Here is a 22034-nt window from a genome sequence, read left to right on the forward strand (position 1 = left end):
CTTAACTTGATTACATTCGCAGAGACGTATTTCCAAATAAGGTTACATTCACAGGTTCTGGGCAGGGCTTCAAACCAGTTCGAATTGACTCAGTTATGGCCAATGAAGTGAAGTTGGAACAGACTAAAATTTGGGTGAAGCAGAACAATAACCGGAACGGAAAAAATGTGGCTCAAAGCCCCGGAATGGAGACTCGGAAGCGGTGTAGTGAGCCCTTTCAGGAGCTTGTTGTGGAAGACTGGATTATGGCCAGGATTGTGAAGTGCAACACACGTTCAAAGTGGCACAGTTGGTAGCCATCTTTGAGCAGGCCACCCTGTTTCCAACTCTGCTGGTCAACAGATTCGTTTGCCATGCAACGCTCATGCTCCTCTTGCTTTCTAAGAGGAAGATTAAGTTTCCAGCAGGGCTTCGACCCATAATTTTTCCCATTCCAGTTAATTCACATTTTAAAAATTCAGGTCTTTTCAGGTTTGGCTTCATCAGCCATGACTGAACTGGGCAGAACCAGTTTGAAGCCCTGTTTCTGAGTGGAAAAGAATTTTGGGGGACACTATTCAACCCAATACAGATGTCTACGATGTGTCAGGTGCTGTTCTAGGCACTGGGAAACAGCAGTAAATGAAAACAGACAAGATCTATGCCCTTGTGGAGCTAACATCCTAGTGGAAGAAAACAATAAATAAAATAAATAGGTAAAGAAATACAGTATGTTAAGTGTGATAGATAGCTGCCATTGAGTCAACTTCAACTCATGATGACCTTATATACAATGGAACAAAACGTTGCCTGGTGTTGCATCATCCTCCCGATCACCAGCATGTTCAAATCCATCACTGCAACTACTGTGTCAATCCATCTCACCAAGAGTCTCCCTTGCCCTCATTGGCCCTCTACTTCACCAAACATATAATGTCCTCCTCTAGTAATTGATCCTTTCTGACGACGTACCCAAAGCAAGCACGTCGGACCATGTTCTTTTGTGATCCATAATGTTTTCATTGGCTGATTTTCAGAAGATCACCAGGCTTTTCTTCCTAGACTGTCTTAGTCTGGAAACTCAGCAGAACCCTATCCACTGTGGGTCACCCTGCTGTTATTTGAAATACTGGCAGCATAGCTTTCAACATCACAGCAACAGGAAAGCCACCACAGTACAATTGACAGATGGGTGGTGGTAGATACTATGAAAAAAATAAAGTAGAAAAGGAGGACAGGGAAAGCCAAGGGGTATGTGTGTGTGAAGGAGACAAGCAGAGATGCTATTAAGAGGTGTTCGGGGAAGGCCCCATCTAGAAGGGACGTTTAAGTAAAGGCCTGGATATGAGGGTGGAACCGTGCAGGTATCCGGACGGAGAATGTTTCAGGTACAGGCTCTGAAAGGTGAATGTGCCTGGGGTATACCTGGTCCTGAAAGAGCCCAGAGTCCTAGGGGAATGAATGACGGAGGGGAGAGCAGAAGATGGGACCAGAGGGTAAAGGGGGTGGGCTACAGATGGTGGGCCCTGTATCCATTGCTCTAGTCCTGGCTTTGACTCAGGGATTATGCAGAGATGGTTCCCAGCATTCAGGTGAAAGTCATCAAGTGGTTAGGCTACGGGTGCCTGAGTCACAGAGAGATGCTTGGTGACAAAGAAATTTTACCATTTCTCTTCTTTAACTCCTTGGATATAAATTTCACATTATTATTATTATTTTTAATCAAAAGCGAACTCCGGCCTTACAATAATAATTTAAAAATATATCTTATTCTCTTGGAACAAATATACTTTTTTTGTGTGTGTGTGGGGGGGACCCTTGAAAAATCTTTCAGAAAATAACAGCATCAACAGCAGTACCAACTTGTAGCTTCTAAATCAGCTCCTGAGAGCTGCAGACTCCTTTGTGGAGGGAGGGGACAACAGGAAATACGGTTTGCCTAAACAGAAGAAAAGGAAATTATCATTTCCCTGCTTGTCTTCCACGTTGTTTATGTAAAAATATTCTGCCCTCTTAGATGTTTTGACTTTTGGTGTCCTCCCCCCAGGCAGGCCGGAAACCCTGAGGGTTAACATCTTTGCTTTTTGTTTCTCAGTAACAACCGAAAAGAAATTTTAATTAAAGAGAGCAGAACAAGAAATAAAATCTCAGTTTTATTTATTGCCTGCATCAGGAATTCACACACTTGAAGCTTCTGCAGTTTCTAAACCCTGGGCCTAATTAAGTTTCTTACAATTTCTATGCCCTTCCCCCAAATTACGTCCTCCATGGTAAAGGTCTTCCATGGGCCCAAATAAAGTTTAAAAAAGAACTATGTTTGCTAACAAAAAAGCTCTTTGAATTCCTAACTACCTCGACAGTGGTTTTTTTTTTTTTTTAAACTGTATATTAATCTCTGCACCTGCAGAAAGAACTTAAAAAAAAAAACTTAGTTCTATGTTTATGAAAAATACATCTATTTTTCACGAAATATATTTTCATCAAAAACATGCATCATTATTGATTTTAATTATGGTCCATGGAGTTACACTCCACCTGCTTGAGGGTAGAGCAGCTACAGAAATTATTTGAATGCTTCTGCATCAGGGATTTCTCAGTTTTCCCCCTCAGTTATTTTTCAATGTTTATTGATAACAGTATAGACTCATGGATATTTGTTTTATGCTTTGGGTTATAATCCAATACTAATTTATTTCTTTTGTTGCTCAAATTGTTCCAGCTTCGGCCATTGTCATCTTACACTGTGTTTGGCAGAAAGGAAAAAAGAAAACTGAGTACTCTGTGTAGGAGCTGGATTAGGTCTTTTGCCCTTTAAATTTATTTTAATTGCATCCAGCTTCCAAAGTCCACAGGAACGCAAATCTTGGCTTTTTAACCAGATGGATGACTTTGTACCAGATATTTAACCTCTCTGAGCCCCAGTTTCTTAATTTGTGAAAGAGAGATAATGTCTAATTTGCAGGATTGGTGTGAGAAGTAAGTGCTTACACTAGATAATTTATGAAACTAATAACGCTCATTGTTGAAAATTTAGAAAACACTTTTTAAAATCCCTCACAACGCTTCATAATTCCAGCCACTTCTGTTTTGTTGTTCGTAGCCTTTGTATGCAGTTCAGCTCCTACTCATACAATTTCGTTCTTTTAACATTATGTCATGAGCATTTTCCTTTCTTTGTTCAAGACACTGTAAATGTGTTTTTATTAGCTACATGATATTACACCATTATTTAGTTAATTATTGCCATATTGTGGATTTTTTCAATATCATAAATAACGCCATAATGAACATCTTTCTGTAAATAAATACATCTTCATTTCCCGTTTCAAAATAGGTGTTTAGGATAGACTCAGAGGCAGACTTTCTGGGCCAGTAGGTAAACACTTTTAAATCAGGTGATACACGTTATAAAACTTTCTCAGAAAGGTGCCTTGAGACCCAAAGCTTTGGCAGTTTGAGCCCATCCAGCAGCTCCGTGGGAGAAAGATGTGGCAGTCAGCTTCCTTAAAGATTACAGCCAAGAAAACCCTATGGGGCAGTTCTACTCTGTCACTTGGGGTTGCTATGAGTCAAAGTCGACTCACGGAACCCACACCGACGACCTGGAAGACACCCATTTCAAGGCACCCACACCTGGGTGTGCAGTCTCCCCTTTAGAATCCTTTCTACTTTAGCAGATTAAATATGGTATCTTGTTATAATGCTGCCTGTTAATACTTTTTTTATTGTTGTAAGTAACACAAGATATCATGTTATAGATTTAAATATATATAACACATCCTTTACCAATTTAATGTTTTTCACCTGTACAATTGAGTGACATCAGTTATATTAATCGTGTGCAGCCATCTCCAATATTCAATGCCAAATTTTCCATCACCATAAACAGAAATTCAATGCTTTCTAAACAACGACCGCCTACCCCCCAAACACAATACACTTTGGTGTCTACACATTTGCCCGTTCTAGTTATTTCATGAGTGCGATCATAATATCGGTCCCTTTATGACTGACTTATTTCCCTCAGCATAACGTGTTCAAGGTTCATCCATATTGTGGCATGTATCAGGACTTCATTTCTCTTTATGGCTGAGTAATAGTCCACTTAGTATATTTTTAAGTAGTCGTCTAAAATTTTATATAACCAGTTGCCATTGATTCAGACTTACCGTGACCCCAGGTATTACAGAGTAGGACTGCTCCATTGGGTTTTCTTGGCTGCAATCTTTATGGAAATAGATCAACAGGCCTTTCTTCCAGGCATCTGGGCAGTTTTCAACCTCGAACTTTTAGGTTAGTGGACTTCAAACTGTGCCACCCAGAGACCTAACATTTTGTATAGTAAGATTATTTATTCATTTTCCCTTCTTTGCTCTTTGCCTTTAATTAGGTTTAGTTATTGTTGCCAAACTTGTTGCTCTTAGAGAAAAAAACATCTGGAAACATTCTGACTCCTGAAGTTCTTTGAATTTTTTTTTTTAATCCATTAAGTTATGTAAATTATATTCCAGTTCTCAAACGCAGTGACAAAGGCACACTGAGGGGCAGATTCAATTTAATCAAGGGGCCCAGAAGTCCAGGCCCACCGCCCTCAGATGCCTTTGCTGTCAGATGGCCCTAGTGATAAAGCAGCATTCCTCTGGCCCGGGGCTCTGCACTGGTGACGGTGGGAGCTGCGCTCCGGCGACCCTCGAGTCCTGCCTCCCTGGTCGCCCTAGGAAGTATCCCCAGGGCCGAGCAGTGCCGCCTGGCCCATCCGGGTCATGAGAGTCCCGGTTTATTAATGCACTTTCTAAGCGGGGCCGGGAGCTAAGCAGAGGACGCTCTCCCTCCTAATAAAACCCGCATCCTTTTCCAAGGCCCCCATCGGTGGGAAGGGCGTTGTCGTGGGCGCCTTCCCTCTTGCTCTTTTCTTTCCGCTGGCCTCCCAGGTTTGGGAGCCTCGCAGACCGCACCTCTCCCAGTTTGCCGCGGGTTCGAGCCTGTTGAAGAGGCGGTGAGGCGGGGCGCGGGGGGGAGGTCTCGCGGGGCCCGAGGCTCCCGGAGCCGCCGTTTTAGAGAGGTGGAAGTGAGATTCTCCTGGGGACCTAGACGCTGGGGCAGGAACTAGCACCCCAAGGGCCGCTGGGGCAGGGCGGGCGATGACCCAGTAAGCAAGGTAAGCACGGTTTACTTGTGTTTACTTACTAATCTGTAGTGACCAATTTCGCGTGGGTTTCACTGGATCACCCACCACTGTCAGGCATTGTCAATTCGAGAAGGGGCTTTCATTCTGTAGGAAGGTACTGTGGGGTTGGGAGAGAGATGCCAGCCATACCTAGAGTCAGAATCTTTCATATGGTGAAAAAATGTGAAATCGTTCACTACAGAAAATCTGGTAAGCAAGGTAAACACCTTGCTTACCTTGCCTATTGGATAATCCGCCCCTGGCGTGGGGGCAGGAGGAGAGGCTGGGGACCCCTCCTTCCCGCAGCCCAACCCCGAAGGGAGCGTCCTACTGAACGCCCGCAGTCCCCGCCTCCCGCCCCCTCCCGGGGCTTCCCGTGTCGCTTCCTGCTGTCCCCTCCCCGAGCTTTCTCAGCTCCCGTGGAGCCCCCTCCCCGGTTTCCGTGTCCCCTCCCCGCCCCTGCCCTGAGCTTTCCAAGTCGCCTCGCCCCCCCCCCCCCCGCGGTGCCCCCTACTCCAGCTTATTCCTCCCCATCCTTGGCTCCCCATGTCCCCTCCGGAGCTTCTCCTGTCCGCTCCCCGCCCCCTCCCTGGATTCCGGAGTCCCCTCCCCGCCCGCGTTTTAAACCTGGAGCGGAGCGCGCGGGTAGGTGCGCGCCCTGGCTGGAGCGGGAAAGACGCGGTCGCCGTCGCCGAGGCCGCTGGAGGAGCGCGGGCTCCGCGGGCACTATGAGACCCGAGGCGGCGGCGGGAGCCCAGGAGGCGCGCGGGCGCGGCTGTCACTGCCCCGGGGACAGTCCCGGAAGGCCACCGCCGCCGCGAGGGCCGGAGAGGTGAGGGCGTCTCCAGGGTGCGAGTGAAGAGGCTCGCGGCCGTGGGCGCAGAGAACTCAAGGAGCGGGACGCTGCGGCGCCGCTGAGCCCTAAGCCGGGGTTGAGCCCGCAGCCGGGTCTCGACGCCAAGCCAATTCCTTAGCTAGAGACGGAGAGGGGCGCGGAGTCCTCACGATGCCAACGCACAGTTCTCAAGTGCTGCGGCTCCGGTGGTACCCGGCGAGGAAATGGGCCAACGCTTCACTTTATAGAAGACCTGAAACTCACCGGGCTGGGGAAGCAAACACTAAGTCCCGGGGCCCCTAAGCAAGCCTGGCAAAGGGGTCCCCCAAGTTGACTGTCACCAGAAAGGTCTTTGCCCTGTTCTGGGGGTTTGGTGTTCCCTGTCCCCAGCCCTTTTTAAAGCAGTAAAGTTTAAGGAAATCAAATTAGAGAGGGAGATGGGGAATGCCCAGTCAGCAAGACCTTCTGAAGGACTGATTGCAACATAGAAAGTGGATCAAGATCCTTCAATAACCAAAGAGGTGTGGTTGACAATTGCAGGATAGCGTGGCCCGGCCCCTTGCCAGCTACATTGGGGAATCCTGAATTGAAGAGAGAGAAATCCCCCTTCAATAATGTGTCCCCTGATAACCGTGTCAGACTTGACACAGTTCTCAAAGCAGAAGGAAGGCAGAGAATTGGGAATGTGCCCAGGGGGAAAACCACAAATGGTCCTGGTTTACCCACAGGCTCAGAACTTGAAGCAACATTCTGGGGTTCCCAGGGACTTTTTATAGGCAGGTATTAGAAATGATCAGAATGATAATTTTTTATGATATAAATTTAAAATACACAGCGCTCGCTCTCACATGGCCCTTGCCTTCCCAGCTCCACACCCTGGAGACCTTGGAGCCACACATCTGGAGCTGCTGAGCTGGTGAGAGCTGGAAGACAGGTAGGATTAAGTGTGGGCCTTGTAGGTATCAACCAGTCCAGCCAGATGGTGGTACAATCTTTAAAGCCAAGGGACCGTGAAAAGGCGTCCTCCACCCATTTGGTCATCCAGCCCAGGAGTGCCTGGGTTGTGGGATTAGGAGCCTGGGTGAACGAGGTGTTAATCACCTGAGTCACATGTAGACTGGCCTCCTGCTTCTTTATTCTTTCTTGAAAAGAAACGAGCTGTTTCTCTGTGAAATACAAAGGGTTTCTTCCGTGTTGGGTTTTCTGCAAATCTGCACCTACCTGGGCGGAGAGAAGATTGTGGCCACCTCCATCCCCCCACCTTAGAGAAAAGCTAAGTGCACCATTAGTGCTGGGCTGGTGTCGCAGTGCAAATAAGGGCAGAGCCCCGTCTGGGGTGCCCAGAAGGTGTGGGTTAAAAGCCTCACCAGCCGTCTGGCCCTTTCTGAAGCACTTTCAGCTCTGTCTGCAAGCGCTCCTGGGATAACTCATGTTGTCTGAGCAAATACACTCAAGCCCAGGGCTTTGTGGGTGAAGATTAATGGCCACCACTATTCTTTCGTTAGTCTGCATTGGTAACACAGTTGCTTTATACTGAAGTAATGACTTTTTTTTTTTAATGACTTACTTTCATAGAATTTACCTTCCCTTTGTTATATTTATTATTATTATTTTTTAATTAACGGAGGACTTTCAAAATGCAGAATAGTTAATCTGGGAAGGACCATGAATTTAATCTACATAACACACATGGCATATGGTTTAGTGTGCAATTATTGGTAATATGGTAAGAATACTGGTGCAGGAAAGCAGACCTTCACTGTATCTTGATATTTTGGCTACTTTATCAAATTAATGTGAATACTGAGAATTTTAATTTAGTTATTATTATGTACTCTAAGGGAGCCCTGGTGGCACAGTGGTTAAGAGCTCGGCTGCTAGCCAAAAGGTCAGCAGTTCGAATTCACCAGCTGCTCCTTGGAAACCCTATGGGGCAGTTCTACTGTCTTATAGGGTCGCTATGAGTCGGAATCGATTCGACGGCAACAAGCTTTGGGTTTTTTTGTGGTTTATGTATTTTAAAGAATGAAGCCAGTAAAATGTGTATCAGATAAACAAGGTTTTTTTTCTTAGCTTAAATTATTCTTACATTCAGTATCTAAATAATGTAAAGTAATTCCCTTTTTTTTTTTTTTTGCATTCAAACTTAAGCTCTTAAACATAAGATTTGAAAAGAGCGTGGAGGGAGAGAGAGATAGCAAGAAAGAGAGAGAATATAGAGGTTTACAATTACCCAGTTTTCTTTTCATTGAAATATATGTGGGATCTATCAGTTGTTTTTAAGAATAAAAATATTATAGCACACTTTCTAATGAAAGACAGGTTTTTTTCCCCTACTATGATGACAAGGCCATTTGGGAGAAAAATGAAGATTACTTGCAGAAAAAATGTCAGCCTGGAGCAATTTCCTAGTTGCTTGTCAGCATGGCAAATGGATGAAGCTGTGTGTCAGTGGATGTTTTGGGGGAGGAAGGCAGGGGTTCTGTGGAGACTGTAGAGCCTGCTCCACACCACACCCCTACCCCTGGCCAGCCCTTTGAGGAGCAGAACTGGCTTAGCCAAGTGGTCAGCCCGAGTAACCTCAAGTCCCATGTACCTGCTCAGAGCCCCCAGCAGGGTGAGTGCAGCCCCCGTGTGGGAGGGAACCCTTCTTGCTCAACAGTGACCTCTCCCCACAAAGCAGGAGAATTCCTTGGCTCCAGAGCCCCGTTCATTTCTGGCGAAATACCATTAGCAGAGATGAGGAAGGATGGGAATAGGGGAAAAGCTAATGCCTACTGATCCACAGCAGGACTGTGCAAGCAGATGAAAATTAGAATAACACCTGAATTTGAGAGAAGGTCTCAAGGCCCTGTGCCCTGAGCAGTGGGGGCACCCCACCCTCCACGCTACCCACTTGGTATTCTAGCACCCCATCTGGGAAAAATAATGACCATATAAACCCTTCTTGACCTCTGTTGCATTTCCCTCCGGGCCACTTGCTGGCCCTGCCAGGGAGGCAATTTCCTGGAAGAAGTCATGTCTGTGTGCTCTGTAGGGCCTGTCCTCACAACTTCTGGGGTGTCCACAACTTCAGCCTTAGCCCATGAGGGCAAAACTCTTACTGACTGTCTCTGCTAGTATCTGTTCTCTCACTCTTTAGAACAGACACACACAACGTACTTTAAACTCAGTGCTTACCCTGGGTGGTGCAAGCGGTTTTCGATTGGCTGCTAACCTAAAGATTGGCAGTTCAAACACACCCAAAGGCTCCAAGGAAGAAAGGACTGGCAATCTGCTTTTGTAAAGAATACAGCCAAGAAAACCCCATGGAGCAGTTCTACTCTGTAACACATGGGGTTGCCATGAGTCGGAATCGATTCCGTGGTAATGAGTTTGGGTGTTTTCTTTTTTTTTTTTTTTACCTTATATACTTTCCTGTTCTTTTTTTGATTTTCAAAGTGTGACTACTTAGACATCTCTGCCATCCGAAAGGGATCTTTAATAAGATCTTTTGGAAAATAATCAGGATAATGGTACTGCAAGAGTTAAAAAAAAAAAAAAAATTTATTATGGTGAAATATCTATAATGCAACATTTGCCATTTTGACCATTTTTACATGTACAGCAGAAAGTTTTTAAAGTATGTAAAGGTGGATAAGTTTAGTTAGGAGTCCCCGGGTGACTCGACTACTAGCTGAAAAGTTCACGGTTTGAACCCACCCAGAGGCACATCGGAAGACTGGCGATCTGCTTTCGAAAGATCACAGCCTTGAAAATCCTATGCAGTGGCTCTACCCTGTACATGTCGGGTTGCTATGAGTTGGAATCGACTTGATGGCAACTAACAACAACACAAGTTAGAATCTGACCCTTTAAGGAAGCTATTCTTTCTCTGTACTCGTAACACTGCGTTTTAGTGTCCACCAAAGTTTGCGTTGTATCATTAGACCCCATGCCATCACAGGGCATAAAACCGCCTCGAGCAGTACAGGATTGCCTGCGGTGGTAGAGGTGACCTGAGCTGTTAGGGATCCCTTATCCTTACAGGCAGAGCTCAACACAGACACGATTTCCTACAGCCCTCAAAGAACAAACTTCATTATAGAAAAGATTTTGTCCCAAAGAGTCTCAGTTTACTTCCCTTAGCACACCACAGTGTGTTATAAAGACTGATAAATGCATCTTCAGAGGCTCCTGCAGGCCTGTTTGCTCACAAAGGTCATACATACATATATGTCGGTCCCTTGGAGGTTAGAATGACAAAGTGGTCACACACATACATACATACATACATACATACCTGTAGGTCCCCTGGAGGTTAGAATGACTAATTGGTCACACACACACACAGACACACACGCACATATAGGTCCCCTGCAGGTTAGAATGACAAAGTGGTCACACACACACACACATACATACATGTAGGTCCCCTGCAGGCTAGAATGACAAAGTGGTTGCATACATACATACATACATACCTGTAGGTCCCCTGCAGGATAGAATGACAAAGTGGTCACACACACACACATACATACATGTAGGCCCCCTGCAGCGTGGGATGATGAAGTGGTCATACACACACACACACACACACACGCACACACAGAGCCCCTGCACTTTGAGGTCACCCCAGAATGATCCTGTTACCCAAGTTGCCCCACTCCCCACTTTCTGCAGTAACTAAAGCTTTGGGAGACCTGAGATCAAATGTCTATTGCTGGCTTCTCTCAGCCTCAGACAACCTGGTTATACCTCCGCCCAAATCTGTTCAGGTCTGGCACCCTCAAGAGGTTGGGCAGAACAGGCTCAGCCCCAGCCAGCTTCTGTGTGACGGTCCCTTCACCTTCTTTGTGCTCGTCCTGGTTAGCAGTCAGCATGGACAAGCTGGGTCTCTGCTTGAGGTCTTGTCTTCATGAATATTGCCCTTCACTGCCTGGCGCTCAGACCAGCTTTTCTCTCCTCTGCTCTGATATTCCAGTGCTCATGGCCTTTTGGATGCTACGAAAATGTACTGGGAATCAGTCCTTCCTTTCCCTTCCCATTGCTGTTGTTGCTGTCAGCTGCCATCAAGTCATCCCCCAACTCATTGTGTCCCCAGGCACAACAGAATGAAATTATACCCAGTCCTGCCCAATTCCTATGATTGCTTGTGGATTGGACCATAGAGCTCCACAGAGTTTTCACTGGATGATTTTCAATGAGAGCGCCAGATCTTTCTTCTTAGTTTGGGAGCTCTGCTGAAACCCGTTCAGCATCATTGTTGTTGTGTGCCGTCCGTTGAGTTGATCCTGACTCATAGAGACCCTATATGACAGAGTAGAACCACACCATAGGCTTTCCTAGGCTGAAATCTTTACCGGAGGAGGTCGCCAGGTCTTTTCTCCCATGGAGTGCTGGATGGACTCAGGCTGCCCACCTTTCGGTTAGTAGCCAAGCTCTTAACCATTGCTCCACCAGGGCTCCCTGTTCAGCATCATAGCAGCATACAAGCCTCCAGTGACATACAGGTGGTGGCTGTGCATGAGGTTGGGAATCAAACCCAGGTCGCCTGCATGGAAGGTGAGAATTCTACCACTGAACCAACAATGCCCCTCTCTCATTGCTCTTACTTGAGTCCAAATATTATTTCTTGCCAGGACTGGTGTCTCCAAGCCCTTACCTCACCAATCTAGTCTATATTCTGTTCCCTGCTGCCACCATTATCCTTAAAATACAGATCTGATTGTTGGACTCTCCAGCTCAAAACCCAGTAATGGTCTCCAGTGCCTGTCATCAAAAGCACACCTAAACTCAGTAGTAGGGGTTCACAACTTTCTGTAATTGGGACCCAGCCTCCCCTGGAGCCCTGTTACCATCGCAGTTCTTGCTCCCTCCCTGTCTCTCATTCATTCCATACTGCAGCCACATGTGGCTGCTCATGTCCCCTCACCTGTACTATGAGTCCCCAGGATCCTCCTTTGAATTTCATGCTCTGCTCTGCCAGGAATCTTCTCAGAATTGCACTCCCAGGTGCCACAGATGCCTCTGCCAAATCTTCCACGAACCTTGCCTGGTCCTCCGCTCCCCACTTAGAAATCATTAGCATCCATTATGGATTGAATTGTGCCCCCCAGAAAGATATGTTGAGTCCTAACTCCTGTACCTATGAACGTGACCTTGTTTGCAAGTAGGGCCTTTGAAGATGTTATCAGTTAAATTAACATGAGTTTATACTGGAGTAGGGTGGGACCTAATCCTATATGACTGGTATCCTTATACAAGAGAAGAGACACAGCGACAGGGAGACAGAGGAAAGACACCATGTGGCTCTGTAGCTGTAAGCCAAGGAAAGCCTGGGGCTACCAGAAGCGAGGAGAGAGGCCTAGAACAGACTCTCCCTCAAAGCGTTGAAGGAAACAACACAGCCAAAGCCCTAAATTCAGACTCAGCCTCCAGAACCCTGAGACAATAAGTTTCTGTTCTTATAAACCACCTAGTTTGTGATATTTTGTTACAGCAGACCTAGGAAACTTACGCAGCACCTTACTGTGTTATTCTTTGTGTTATAGTTGTTTGCATGCAAGGGTGTCTCTTCCCCATTAGACTGTAAAACCCCTGGAACTAAAGGATCACATCATACTCACCTTTTCATTGTTGAATCCCTCACAGCACCTGGGACATTGAACAGACAACAGGAACAGAAAGTTGTTGTTGCTAGGTGCTGTTGAGTCAGTTCCGACTCATAGCGACCCTGTAGAACAGAGTAGGACCGCCCCATAGGGTTTCCAAGGAGTGGCTGGTGGATTTGAACTCCCGACCTTTTGGTTAGCAGCCGAGTTCTTATACTGTTCAGATTGTGAATGGTCTAAAATTGGTATGGATACTGAAAAAATGCAGACTACTTAGATTTTCTTTTTAAAAACTCTTCAAGATGATTCCTTTGAGTTGTTCCTTGACTTTATCTGATTTTATATGTGTCTGTCTTTACAGCTTGAGCCCGGGAGTGACCAACAAACTTTGGGGTCAAAGGGGGCCTTCGGGTTTCAGCATCCTGTAAGGTAATGTATGACATCACAATTTCCTTTTACTGTCAGTGTTGATACACTCTACTGTCTTCAACTGTGTGCGTTTTCAACAACGTGGAAAATAATTCAGTGTCTTCTCAGGTAGTACTTAGTTTTCTTATTCCAAGGAACTTCAAGGGTATTTTGTTGGATTTCTGGAATCCATTCATTTATTCACTCATTCACTAGTTCAGTTGCAAGTCAGAATTGGCCTCTCATTTTTCTTCATACCTCTGTTTATATCTCCCATTACATATATTGTGCCTTGTGTTAAGTTGAATTGTATATGAATTGTATATGCATATACACTTATTTATTTAGATTTTAGCTAGATTTCCATTTCTCTCCCAGAATATAAGCAAACATATTGCCAAGCACATTTTTAAAAAAAAACAGTTGCTTTTGAGTCGATTCCAACTTATGACCCATTTGTGTTCTCCATAGGGTTTTTAGTGGCTGATTCTTTGGAAGTAGATTGCCAGGCCTTTCTTCTGAGGTGCCTCTGGGTGGATTCAAACCTCTGACCTTTTGTTTAGCAGCCAAACAGTGTAACTGTTAACCATCCATGGACCTTCAAAAATCTGTGTTGGGTGCCTGGTACATCTGTGTCAAATACCTGGTATTTAGATTCTTACTTACACCTGGTCTTCTCCTAATGCATTTAAAAGTATCTACTGTTGTTAAAATTGTGCCACTGTTTTCATCTTTGTAAAACGAAGGTAAATGATCAGGACTTCACAGGTTTATTTCAAGGCTTAAATGAGCTCATACATGTAAAACACTTAGAACACTGCTGACACATGATAAGTATTATGTAAGTGTTCTTTATTTTCATTACCGTTATCATTATGACAATTATTATATTTATTAACTTATATTCAACAGCTCTGAATGTTTTCTGCATTAAGCGTCATTTGATATAATCAACGTGTTTTCTCTTATGTTATTTAAACGTAAACTACATTTATACTTACACACAAAGAACGTTTTGCATACATGAGATTGGATGAATGGCTCCACCACTAAGCAGGTCTGTGGGAGCATTTTCCTCTGGCCTCTCTCCTTAATGCATTCATGGCCTTGGTGGGGATCAGACCCATTGTTGGTGCACCCTTCTGTACCCCTGTGCACTTGCGCCCTGTAAATGTACATTTTGTCATTCTGGTCCAGTGGCTCCTGTTCAGGATCTTTATCTGCCTCTCTGACTCTCTCTCATTCCCTTCACTGAAATTAGCCTAGCCCATGCTGCCACCCCTGGGGGATATAAATGGTTAACACACTCTGCTGCTAACCAAAAGCTGGGAGGTTCAAGTCTACCCAGAGGCACCTTGGAAGAAAGGCCTGGCGTTCTATATCCGAACACTCAGCCACTGAAAACCCTATGGAGCACAGTTCTACTCTGACACACACGGGGTCATCAAGAGTCGAGTCAGCTCAATGGCAACTGGTTTATGTTGCCACCACACTGAGGGTATTTTTATCCTGCTTGCCTTGGGAAGGCTGGAAAGCTTTAATAAAACCCAAAGATGTTAATTTTAGAGGTGAAATTTAGACCCCCTCAGACTTGCCGAAGAGTGATTTTTGAAACAGGAGGCTTTCCTAACATCCTTTTTATCAGTGGTTTTCAATACTCATAGAATCACTCAGATGCCTGGGAGGCACCCCCAGAGGTTCTGGGAACAAGCATCTGTATCTTCAAAGGCTCCCCAAGAGATGCTAACGCGCAGCCTGGGTTGAGAACCACCACCATCTGTCCTTTGCGCCCTGTAGAGATTCACTTGCTCCACCTACCCGTGGGCTTGCCATGGCACCAGACACCCTGCTCCCCAGTGTTTGTTGGGTTAAAAATATGGAGACTGGGTGAGCTGCATTCACCTAACTGTTGATTGCAAATTGAGTCCGTAATTTTATTCACATATATTTTTAATGGAGAATTTCATACAGGCTCCAAAGTAGAGAGAGCAGTCTAACAAAGCCCTTGTACCCATCACCCAGCCTCAATAATGACCAACATTCTTCTGAGCTTATCATGTCTCACCCTCCCCCAACTATTTGTGGCTGTTGTTAGAGTATTTTAAAGCAAATCACAGACATCAAACAAATTCACCTGTAAATACTTCAGCATAAAAGCCTCTTTTTATTGTGGTGGAAATATACACAAAACATATGCCCTCTCAACAAAAAAAAAAAAAAAAATTTTTTTTTCTCTCTCAACAATTTCTACATGTGTGATTCAGGAACGTTGACTGGATTCTTCACGTTGTGCAACCATTCTCTCTTCCCTTTCCAAATCATTCCATCATCATTAATATAAACTCACTGCTCCCTAAGCAAAACTCTCGCTTTCCTCCTCCCTCCCACCCCAGTAATCACTAGTACTCTTTGGTACCTATATATTTGCTTATTTCATATACATGAGATCATACAGCGTTTGTCCTTTTGTGACTGACTTATTTCACTCAGCACGATGCTTTCAAGGTTCATCCATGGAGCGGCACGCGTCAGGACCTCATTTCTCTTTACGGCTGAGTAATATTCCGTTGTGCGTATGTACTGCATTTTGTTTATCCATTCATCTGTTGATGGACGCTTCTGTTGTTCTCGTCTTTTGGCCTTTGTGAAAGTTTAGTGCTGCAATGACCGTTGGTATACAGGTTTCTGTTTGTGTTCCAGCCTTCACTTCTTCTGGGTATATACCTAGCATTGGGATTGCTGGGTCACAGATGCCTAACAGTTGACCTGGCCAAAGAGGAAACTATGCTTGACTTTCTGCCTTAGATACACATCTATATTCTGTCTATTGTAGAGTTTCACTATGACATGTTGGGCTGGATCAATCTTTGTTGTGGGGGGCTGTCCTGAGTCTTGTAGGATGTTTAGTAGCATCCCTGGCCTCTACCCACTCGATCATGATAGCTTACCCTCAGTGTGACAACCAAAAATGTCTTCAGCCATTGCCAAATGTCCCCTGGGGGGCAAAAATCTCCGCCTGGTTGAGAAACACTGGCCTTTTGGAAAACTTGCAAAAAAAATGCAAATGAATTAAGTGGGTGAAAAGTACAAGGATGAGAGTTTATGGTGAAAAGCGGGGAGGGAAAGGAATATTTGAAACACTTTCCCATATGTAACTAGAATCCTAAATTCCACAAAATCTGGAATTTAGGGGCTATAAATTTTATATGCTAAAGTCCCCTCCCCCCTTTAAAAAAAAAAAAAAAAAAACACAGGATTTTGCAAATAACCAAAGATTCTATTCTGACAGAACTGGGCACCCACCCCTACGGCTTCTCTAGGCCAAGATTCAGAGAGTAAAGTTTACCCTAGAGGCCAATGGGGTACAACATTTCTTATCCTTCTGGGCTGAGAATGTGTGGGGGAGTGGGAAGAAGGGCCCTACCCAAACATGGCATATACATTGTCCAAGATGAGTGAGGCACTGGTGTTCAGGGGTAGAATTCTCACCTTCCAGGCAGGAGACCCAGGTTACATTCATGGCCAACACACCTCATGCACAGCCCCACCCATCTATCAGTGGAGGCTTGTGTGTTGCTAGGATGCTGGACAGGTTTCAGTGGAGCTTCCAGACTAAGATGGACTAGAAAGAAAGGCCTGGCGATCTCCTTCCAAAAATAAACCACTGTGAACCCTATGAGTCACAATGGTCTGACCCACAACTGACCATGGGGATGGAGCAGGACTGGGTAGCATTTCATTCAGTTGTGTACGGGGTTGCGATGAGTCGGGGGCCACTTGACAAACAATCTAAGATGAGCCTGGTCTTCCATTTGGGCCAAGTGGGCCTCTTAATCTTGGAACTCAGTGTTTTCAATTTCCTTTATTGAAGTAAACCCTTTTTTTTGTGTCATTCTAAATTAACTTACTCATTCAAATTATGGTTCCTTTCTGAACTCGTGTAAGATTTGTTATCAGGTCCCTGGATCTAGGTGTCTCTTCATGCTCTGGTGATTTAAGAAAAAAAAAAAAAAAACACTGTATGCAGTCAGGGCAAAATTAGAGAGTCAGCTGCTTCTGGGGAAAAGGATTCCCTAGGAGTTTAGGACAGTTTTCAAGTTGATTAATGGCGTATTTTTTTTCTTAAATATTAGACTTTATTTGCCCATCTCAAAGCGCCAAGAATATCTGCAGAGTTCCGGGGAGAAAGTGCTGGCCAGTTTCCCAGTGCAAGCCACCATTCACTTTTACAACGATGAATCTGATTCAGATGATGATGGAGAGCGAGAGGAAGAGATCCACCCCTCTGCCCTTCAGTGCCAGGAGACAGAGGGCTCTGCGGGGAGTGGTCCGGAGGGAAATGCAAGGACCACTTGATGCACCAGAAAGGGAGATGCCAAGGGAGCAGAGGCCTCTGTGGGAAGGGTCTCCTCCCCTATGGTGACCCTCCTCGCCCCAATAAATTGGGGCCCTCTCTCAAGTCAGCCCTGTTCTGGGACTCACCCCACATGTCATCTTGGGGATAGCCCAGCCAGGACCCTTTTAATCCTCCGTTGGGATTACAGGGGGTGGGGGCTGCTTTGACTGCCTCTGGTCAGTGTCCCACTCATGAGTAAAAGAACTCAGCATTCACTTTTCTTTCTCCTGTTGTCTGTTCTTTAGTGCACTCATGCATACATTTGAGAAAGGATTATAGGACAAAGAGAGGGTTTGTGTCAACATGGGTTGTTATCAGATAGGGTCAACTCTCAAGCACATTCAGCATTGATGCTCGGATAATCAAATTATAAATTATTTCTATGTAGATTAATAACTAAGGAGCCCTGGTGGTTCAGTGGTTAAGTGCTTGGCCGCTCGCTGAAAGGTCAGTGGTTTGAACCCACCAGCCACTCCGCGGGAGAAAAGACCTGGAGGTCTGCTCCCGTGAAGAGTTCAGCCCAGGAAACCCTACGGGGCAGCTCTATTCTGTCCTATAAGGTTGTTAAGAGTCGGAATTGACTCAACAGCACACGGCAACAGATTAATTACCAGGCCCTTGGGTGCCACAAAAGGCTTGTGCTTGACTACTAAGGGTTGGTGGTTCAAACCTACCCACTGGTGCTTCGGAAGAAAGGGCTGGTGGCCTGCTTCCATAAAGATTACAGCAAAGAAAACCCTGTGGGGAGCAGTTCTGCTCTGTAACACATGGGGTCGCCATGAGTTGGAATTCACTCAGCAGCAACAGGTTTGGATTTTCTGGTTTAGATTAATAACCCAACAGTGCCTCTCACTTAATCTGAGACTCATTATTTAGCTATTCCTTTCGTACAAATGATGTAGGTATTATCCAAGGGTTCACGTGGTCTCAGAGTGGCATTCTGAGGAAAAAAAGTCATGGTGGGAAAAAAAAAAAATCCCTGAACAGTTTCCATAAGAGTAACATAAATAAAAAGATAAGGATTTCTAGGGGACAGTATAAGGGCTGTGTATGTGAATATAGAGAGGAGAAATTTAACCCTTCTTAGTTGGTGACTGCTTTGGGCTTTTTACACGAATAGAATAAACCTGTTTTCAATTAAAGTGCTTAATGTAAAATTATTTTCAGTTTTTATACTTTCATGACCAAATAAGTGTATTTCTCAAAGATTTTTTACTTTACTCTCTTACACGTGGTTGCCTTTTTGTATATAGTTCATTATGTAGGTTTTTACTTGAAATAAATATTTTGAAAGAAAAAATGTTTGATAATCACCTTTGTTAAGACATTTTTAGATTTAATCAATTTCTGCTTTGAAGATTTGCTTTAAATGTGTGAAGAATTTTTATATTTAACTTTTTCATTTTTAATTATTTTTTGTTTTTTATAATGCAGAAAAGGTACAAAAAAGAAAACAAAATGGCTTATAATTTCAATGCCCAAAAACCCAGTAATTAAAAAATAACACTGTGTCTTAGTTATCTAGTACTGCTATAATAGAAATACCACAAGTGGGTGGCTTTAACGAACAGAATTTATTTTCGCACAGTTTAGGAGGCTAGAAGTCTGAATTCAGGGTGTGGCTTTAGGGGAAATCTCTTTCTCGCTTTTTCTGTCTGCTCTGGGGGAAAGTCCTTGTCTATTTTCAGCTTCTATTCCTAGGTTCCTTGGTGATCATGTGGCGTGTATCTTCCCCCCTGTCATGGACTGAATTACGTCCCCCCAAAAATATGTGTATCAACTTTGTTAGGCCATGATTCCCAATATTGAATGGTTGTCCTCCATTTTGTGATTGTAATTTCCTGTTGAGGAGATTAGGGTGGGATTGTAACACCACCCTTACTCAGGTCACCTCCCTGATCCAAGGTAAAGGGAGTTTCCCTGGGGTGTGGCCTACATCACCCTTTATCTCTCAAGAGATAAAAGGAAAGGGAAGCAAATACAGAGTTGGGGACCTCATACCACCAAGAGAGCAGCACCAGAAGCAGGGCGTGTCCTTTCAACCTGGGGTCCCTGCTCCTGAGGAGCTCCTTGACCAGGGGAAGACTGATGACAAGGAATCTTCCTCCAGAGCCGACAGAGAGAGAAAACCTTTCCCTGGAGCCGACACCCTGAATTTGGACTTGTAATCTACTAGACTGTGAGAGAATAAATTTCTCTTTGTTAAAGCCATCCACTTGTGGTATTTCTGTTATGGCAGCACTAGATAATTAAGACACCCCGCATTTGTGCTTGCTTGTTTAATCTGCTCTTTTATATCTCAAAAAAAGATTGGTTTAAGACACAGGAAACTTCTTAGAAACAAAGTTGTTGAGACTTTGTCGCATTTACTTTGGACATGGTATCAGGAGGAACCAGCCCCTGGAGAGGGACATCAAGCTTGGTAAAGTAGAGGGTCAGAGGAATAGAGGAAGACCCTCAATGGGATGGATTGACACAGTGGCTACAACAATGGGCTCAAACATATCATCGATTATGAGGATGGTGCAGGACCGGGCAGCATTTCATTCTGTTGTACATTGGGTCACTGTGAGTTGGAACCTAACAACAACTACACTAATATTTCCTCATTAACATACCAAAGTAAACCCATTCCCAAATGGGATTATAACTGCAGGTATAGGGGTTAAGATTTACAACACTTATTTTTGGGGATCACAATTCAGCCTATAGCAGAGTCACACACACAAATATTTTAACAATCCAAACAGTACAGAAAGGTAAATATTGCGATGTAAAAGTGTCTTCCCCTCTTCTTTCCTTCCTCTCTCCAGTGGTAACCAACATCCATTGTTATTTATTGCTCCACCTCTTCTAAAAAAATTACAGTACATGTTTTCAAACTTAAACCTGGGCTAATTTCAGGAAGGATTGATGGTGACCTCCTGCTTTGCTGGGGTTTAGCAGAAAAATACTAGAAATCTTACCCTTACTCTCCTTCAGGTGACGCTTGCAGTTTTATTTTTTGTTGTTAAATTCTGTTTTCCTGAGAAAAAAATCTGCCTCTTCGGAAATAAGCACAGCAGAATGACATTCGCTCTGGGCAGTGGCTGTTGCCCAGCTACCAGTCACCATCAAGAAAACTAAACAGATTTACCTCATCTGCAATCTGGTGGCACCAGCCACAATTCCACAGCTTAAGACATGGTAGTTTTCCCCTAAATTACAGGTAGTCCCCGATTTATGACATATTCAGGCTACTATGAACCGCACTTAATGACCTTCTGTTTTGTTTTTGTTTTTTGTACATCTTATTTTATTGTTAGTAATATGTACTACATACAATGTTACTGCGTGTGATTTGCTGATGTCATCATATATGGAAGTTTATATGCAATGTTTTCAAGCCCCAAAGACAAATAAAGATCAGATTTATAAAGACATTGACAATAAAAGGCAATAATAATGAAAACTAATAAAAAATGAGGTATTCGACTTACATCAGAACTGACGAAGTCATTGGAATGGAGCCCTGTCTAAGTTGGGGACTATCTGTACTTAGATTTTGGACAGTTTAGTGTAAGTTCAGAAAATGAGATGTTTCGGCCTTGGCCATGGAGGGAGTCAACGTGTACCGCAAATCGGGAATTTGTAATCCAGAGGAGATAAGGGCCCTTACTTCTTATTGTGGTTCCATGGATTGACTAAATTATGACCCGAACCTACGGGCTCCACACTTTTGATCATTTATCACCATCATTAAAAAAAATTGAGGTTCCTCAAAAAGTTAAACATAGCACTACCGTATGAGCCAGCAATCCCAATCCTAGCTATAAACTCAAAAGTATTGAATAGCAGAAACACAAACAGAAACGTGTAAACCAGTGTTCACTGCAGCACGATTTACAACAACCAAAGAGTGGAAACAACCAAAATGTCCATCGAGATGAATGGATAAACACAATGTGGCACATACATACCGTGGAATACTACTCAGCCAGAAAGAGAAATGAGATCCTGATACATGCTACGATATGGATGAATCTTGAAAATAGTATGCTAAGTGAAATAACTCAGTCACGAAAAGACACGTATTGTATGATCACACTTAGATGAAATAGGCAAATGTATAGAGACTGCATAATTTGTTTTAATATTTGTTTCTTCAAATCTCTAGTCACATTTTCATTGAGCCTTCCAAAGGATTTGCAAATAAAAGAATATATTTCCAATTGTCGCCATATTGTTTCCTGTCTGCTATTTAACCAGTTTTACTGTGGTGTGAAAAAAAAGTGTTTTCCCAGTTGCTTGTTTCTTTTTGAACTTGTCCATTAAGCAAGAAATCACAAAACAGGCTGTTAAATATTTGTCATCCAGTTTAGTGAAATGTCGTAAAATACTGGATTGAGGACTACACAATTTTAAACCTGTGATCAATAAAATCTAAGATATAATATATGCTTAGGTTGAGGTTCAATGATAATAAAACTGTTAATTCAAATATTTTTCTTGATAATTTCAATTATTTTCTGTTAACTTTTTGTCAGATCTTTTTACCTTCTTATGTGGCTAAGGATGTTTGTGCTACAAAACGTTGCTCCTACCATTCTCTTGTGGTTTGCTTGTGCTTGCATCATGTGTTATTTCCAATCCAGTTTCCTGGGCAGAACTTTTCTT

General features: G+C 43.9%; 1 protein-coding gene across 1 annotated transcript; it reads left to right on the forward strand.

Moving 5' to 3' along the window:
- The first annotated feature begins 5659 nt into the window (after positions 1 to 5659).
- Positions 5660 to 21762, forward strand: RIPPLY3 (ripply transcriptional repressor 3). The gene is made up of 4 exons (XM_003419043.3): positions 5660 to 5978; positions 6849 to 6915; positions 12936 to 13003; positions 17116 to 21762. Exons 1-4 carry the CDS (start codon positions 5875 to 5877, stop codon positions 17336 to 17338), a joined length of 462 nt encoding a protein of 153 aa, XP_003419091.1. The 5' UTR covers positions 5660 to 5874; the 3' UTR covers positions 17339 to 21762.
- Positions 21763 to 22034: the final 272 nt, after the last annotated feature.

The sequence above is a fragment of the Loxodonta africana genome, chromosome 2, assembly GCF_030014295.1.
Source record: "Loxodonta africana isolate mLoxAfr1 chromosome 2, mLoxAfr1.hap2, whole genome shotgun sequence".
NCBI lineage: Eukaryota > Metazoa > Chordata > Mammalia > Proboscidea > Elephantidae > Loxodonta > Loxodonta africana.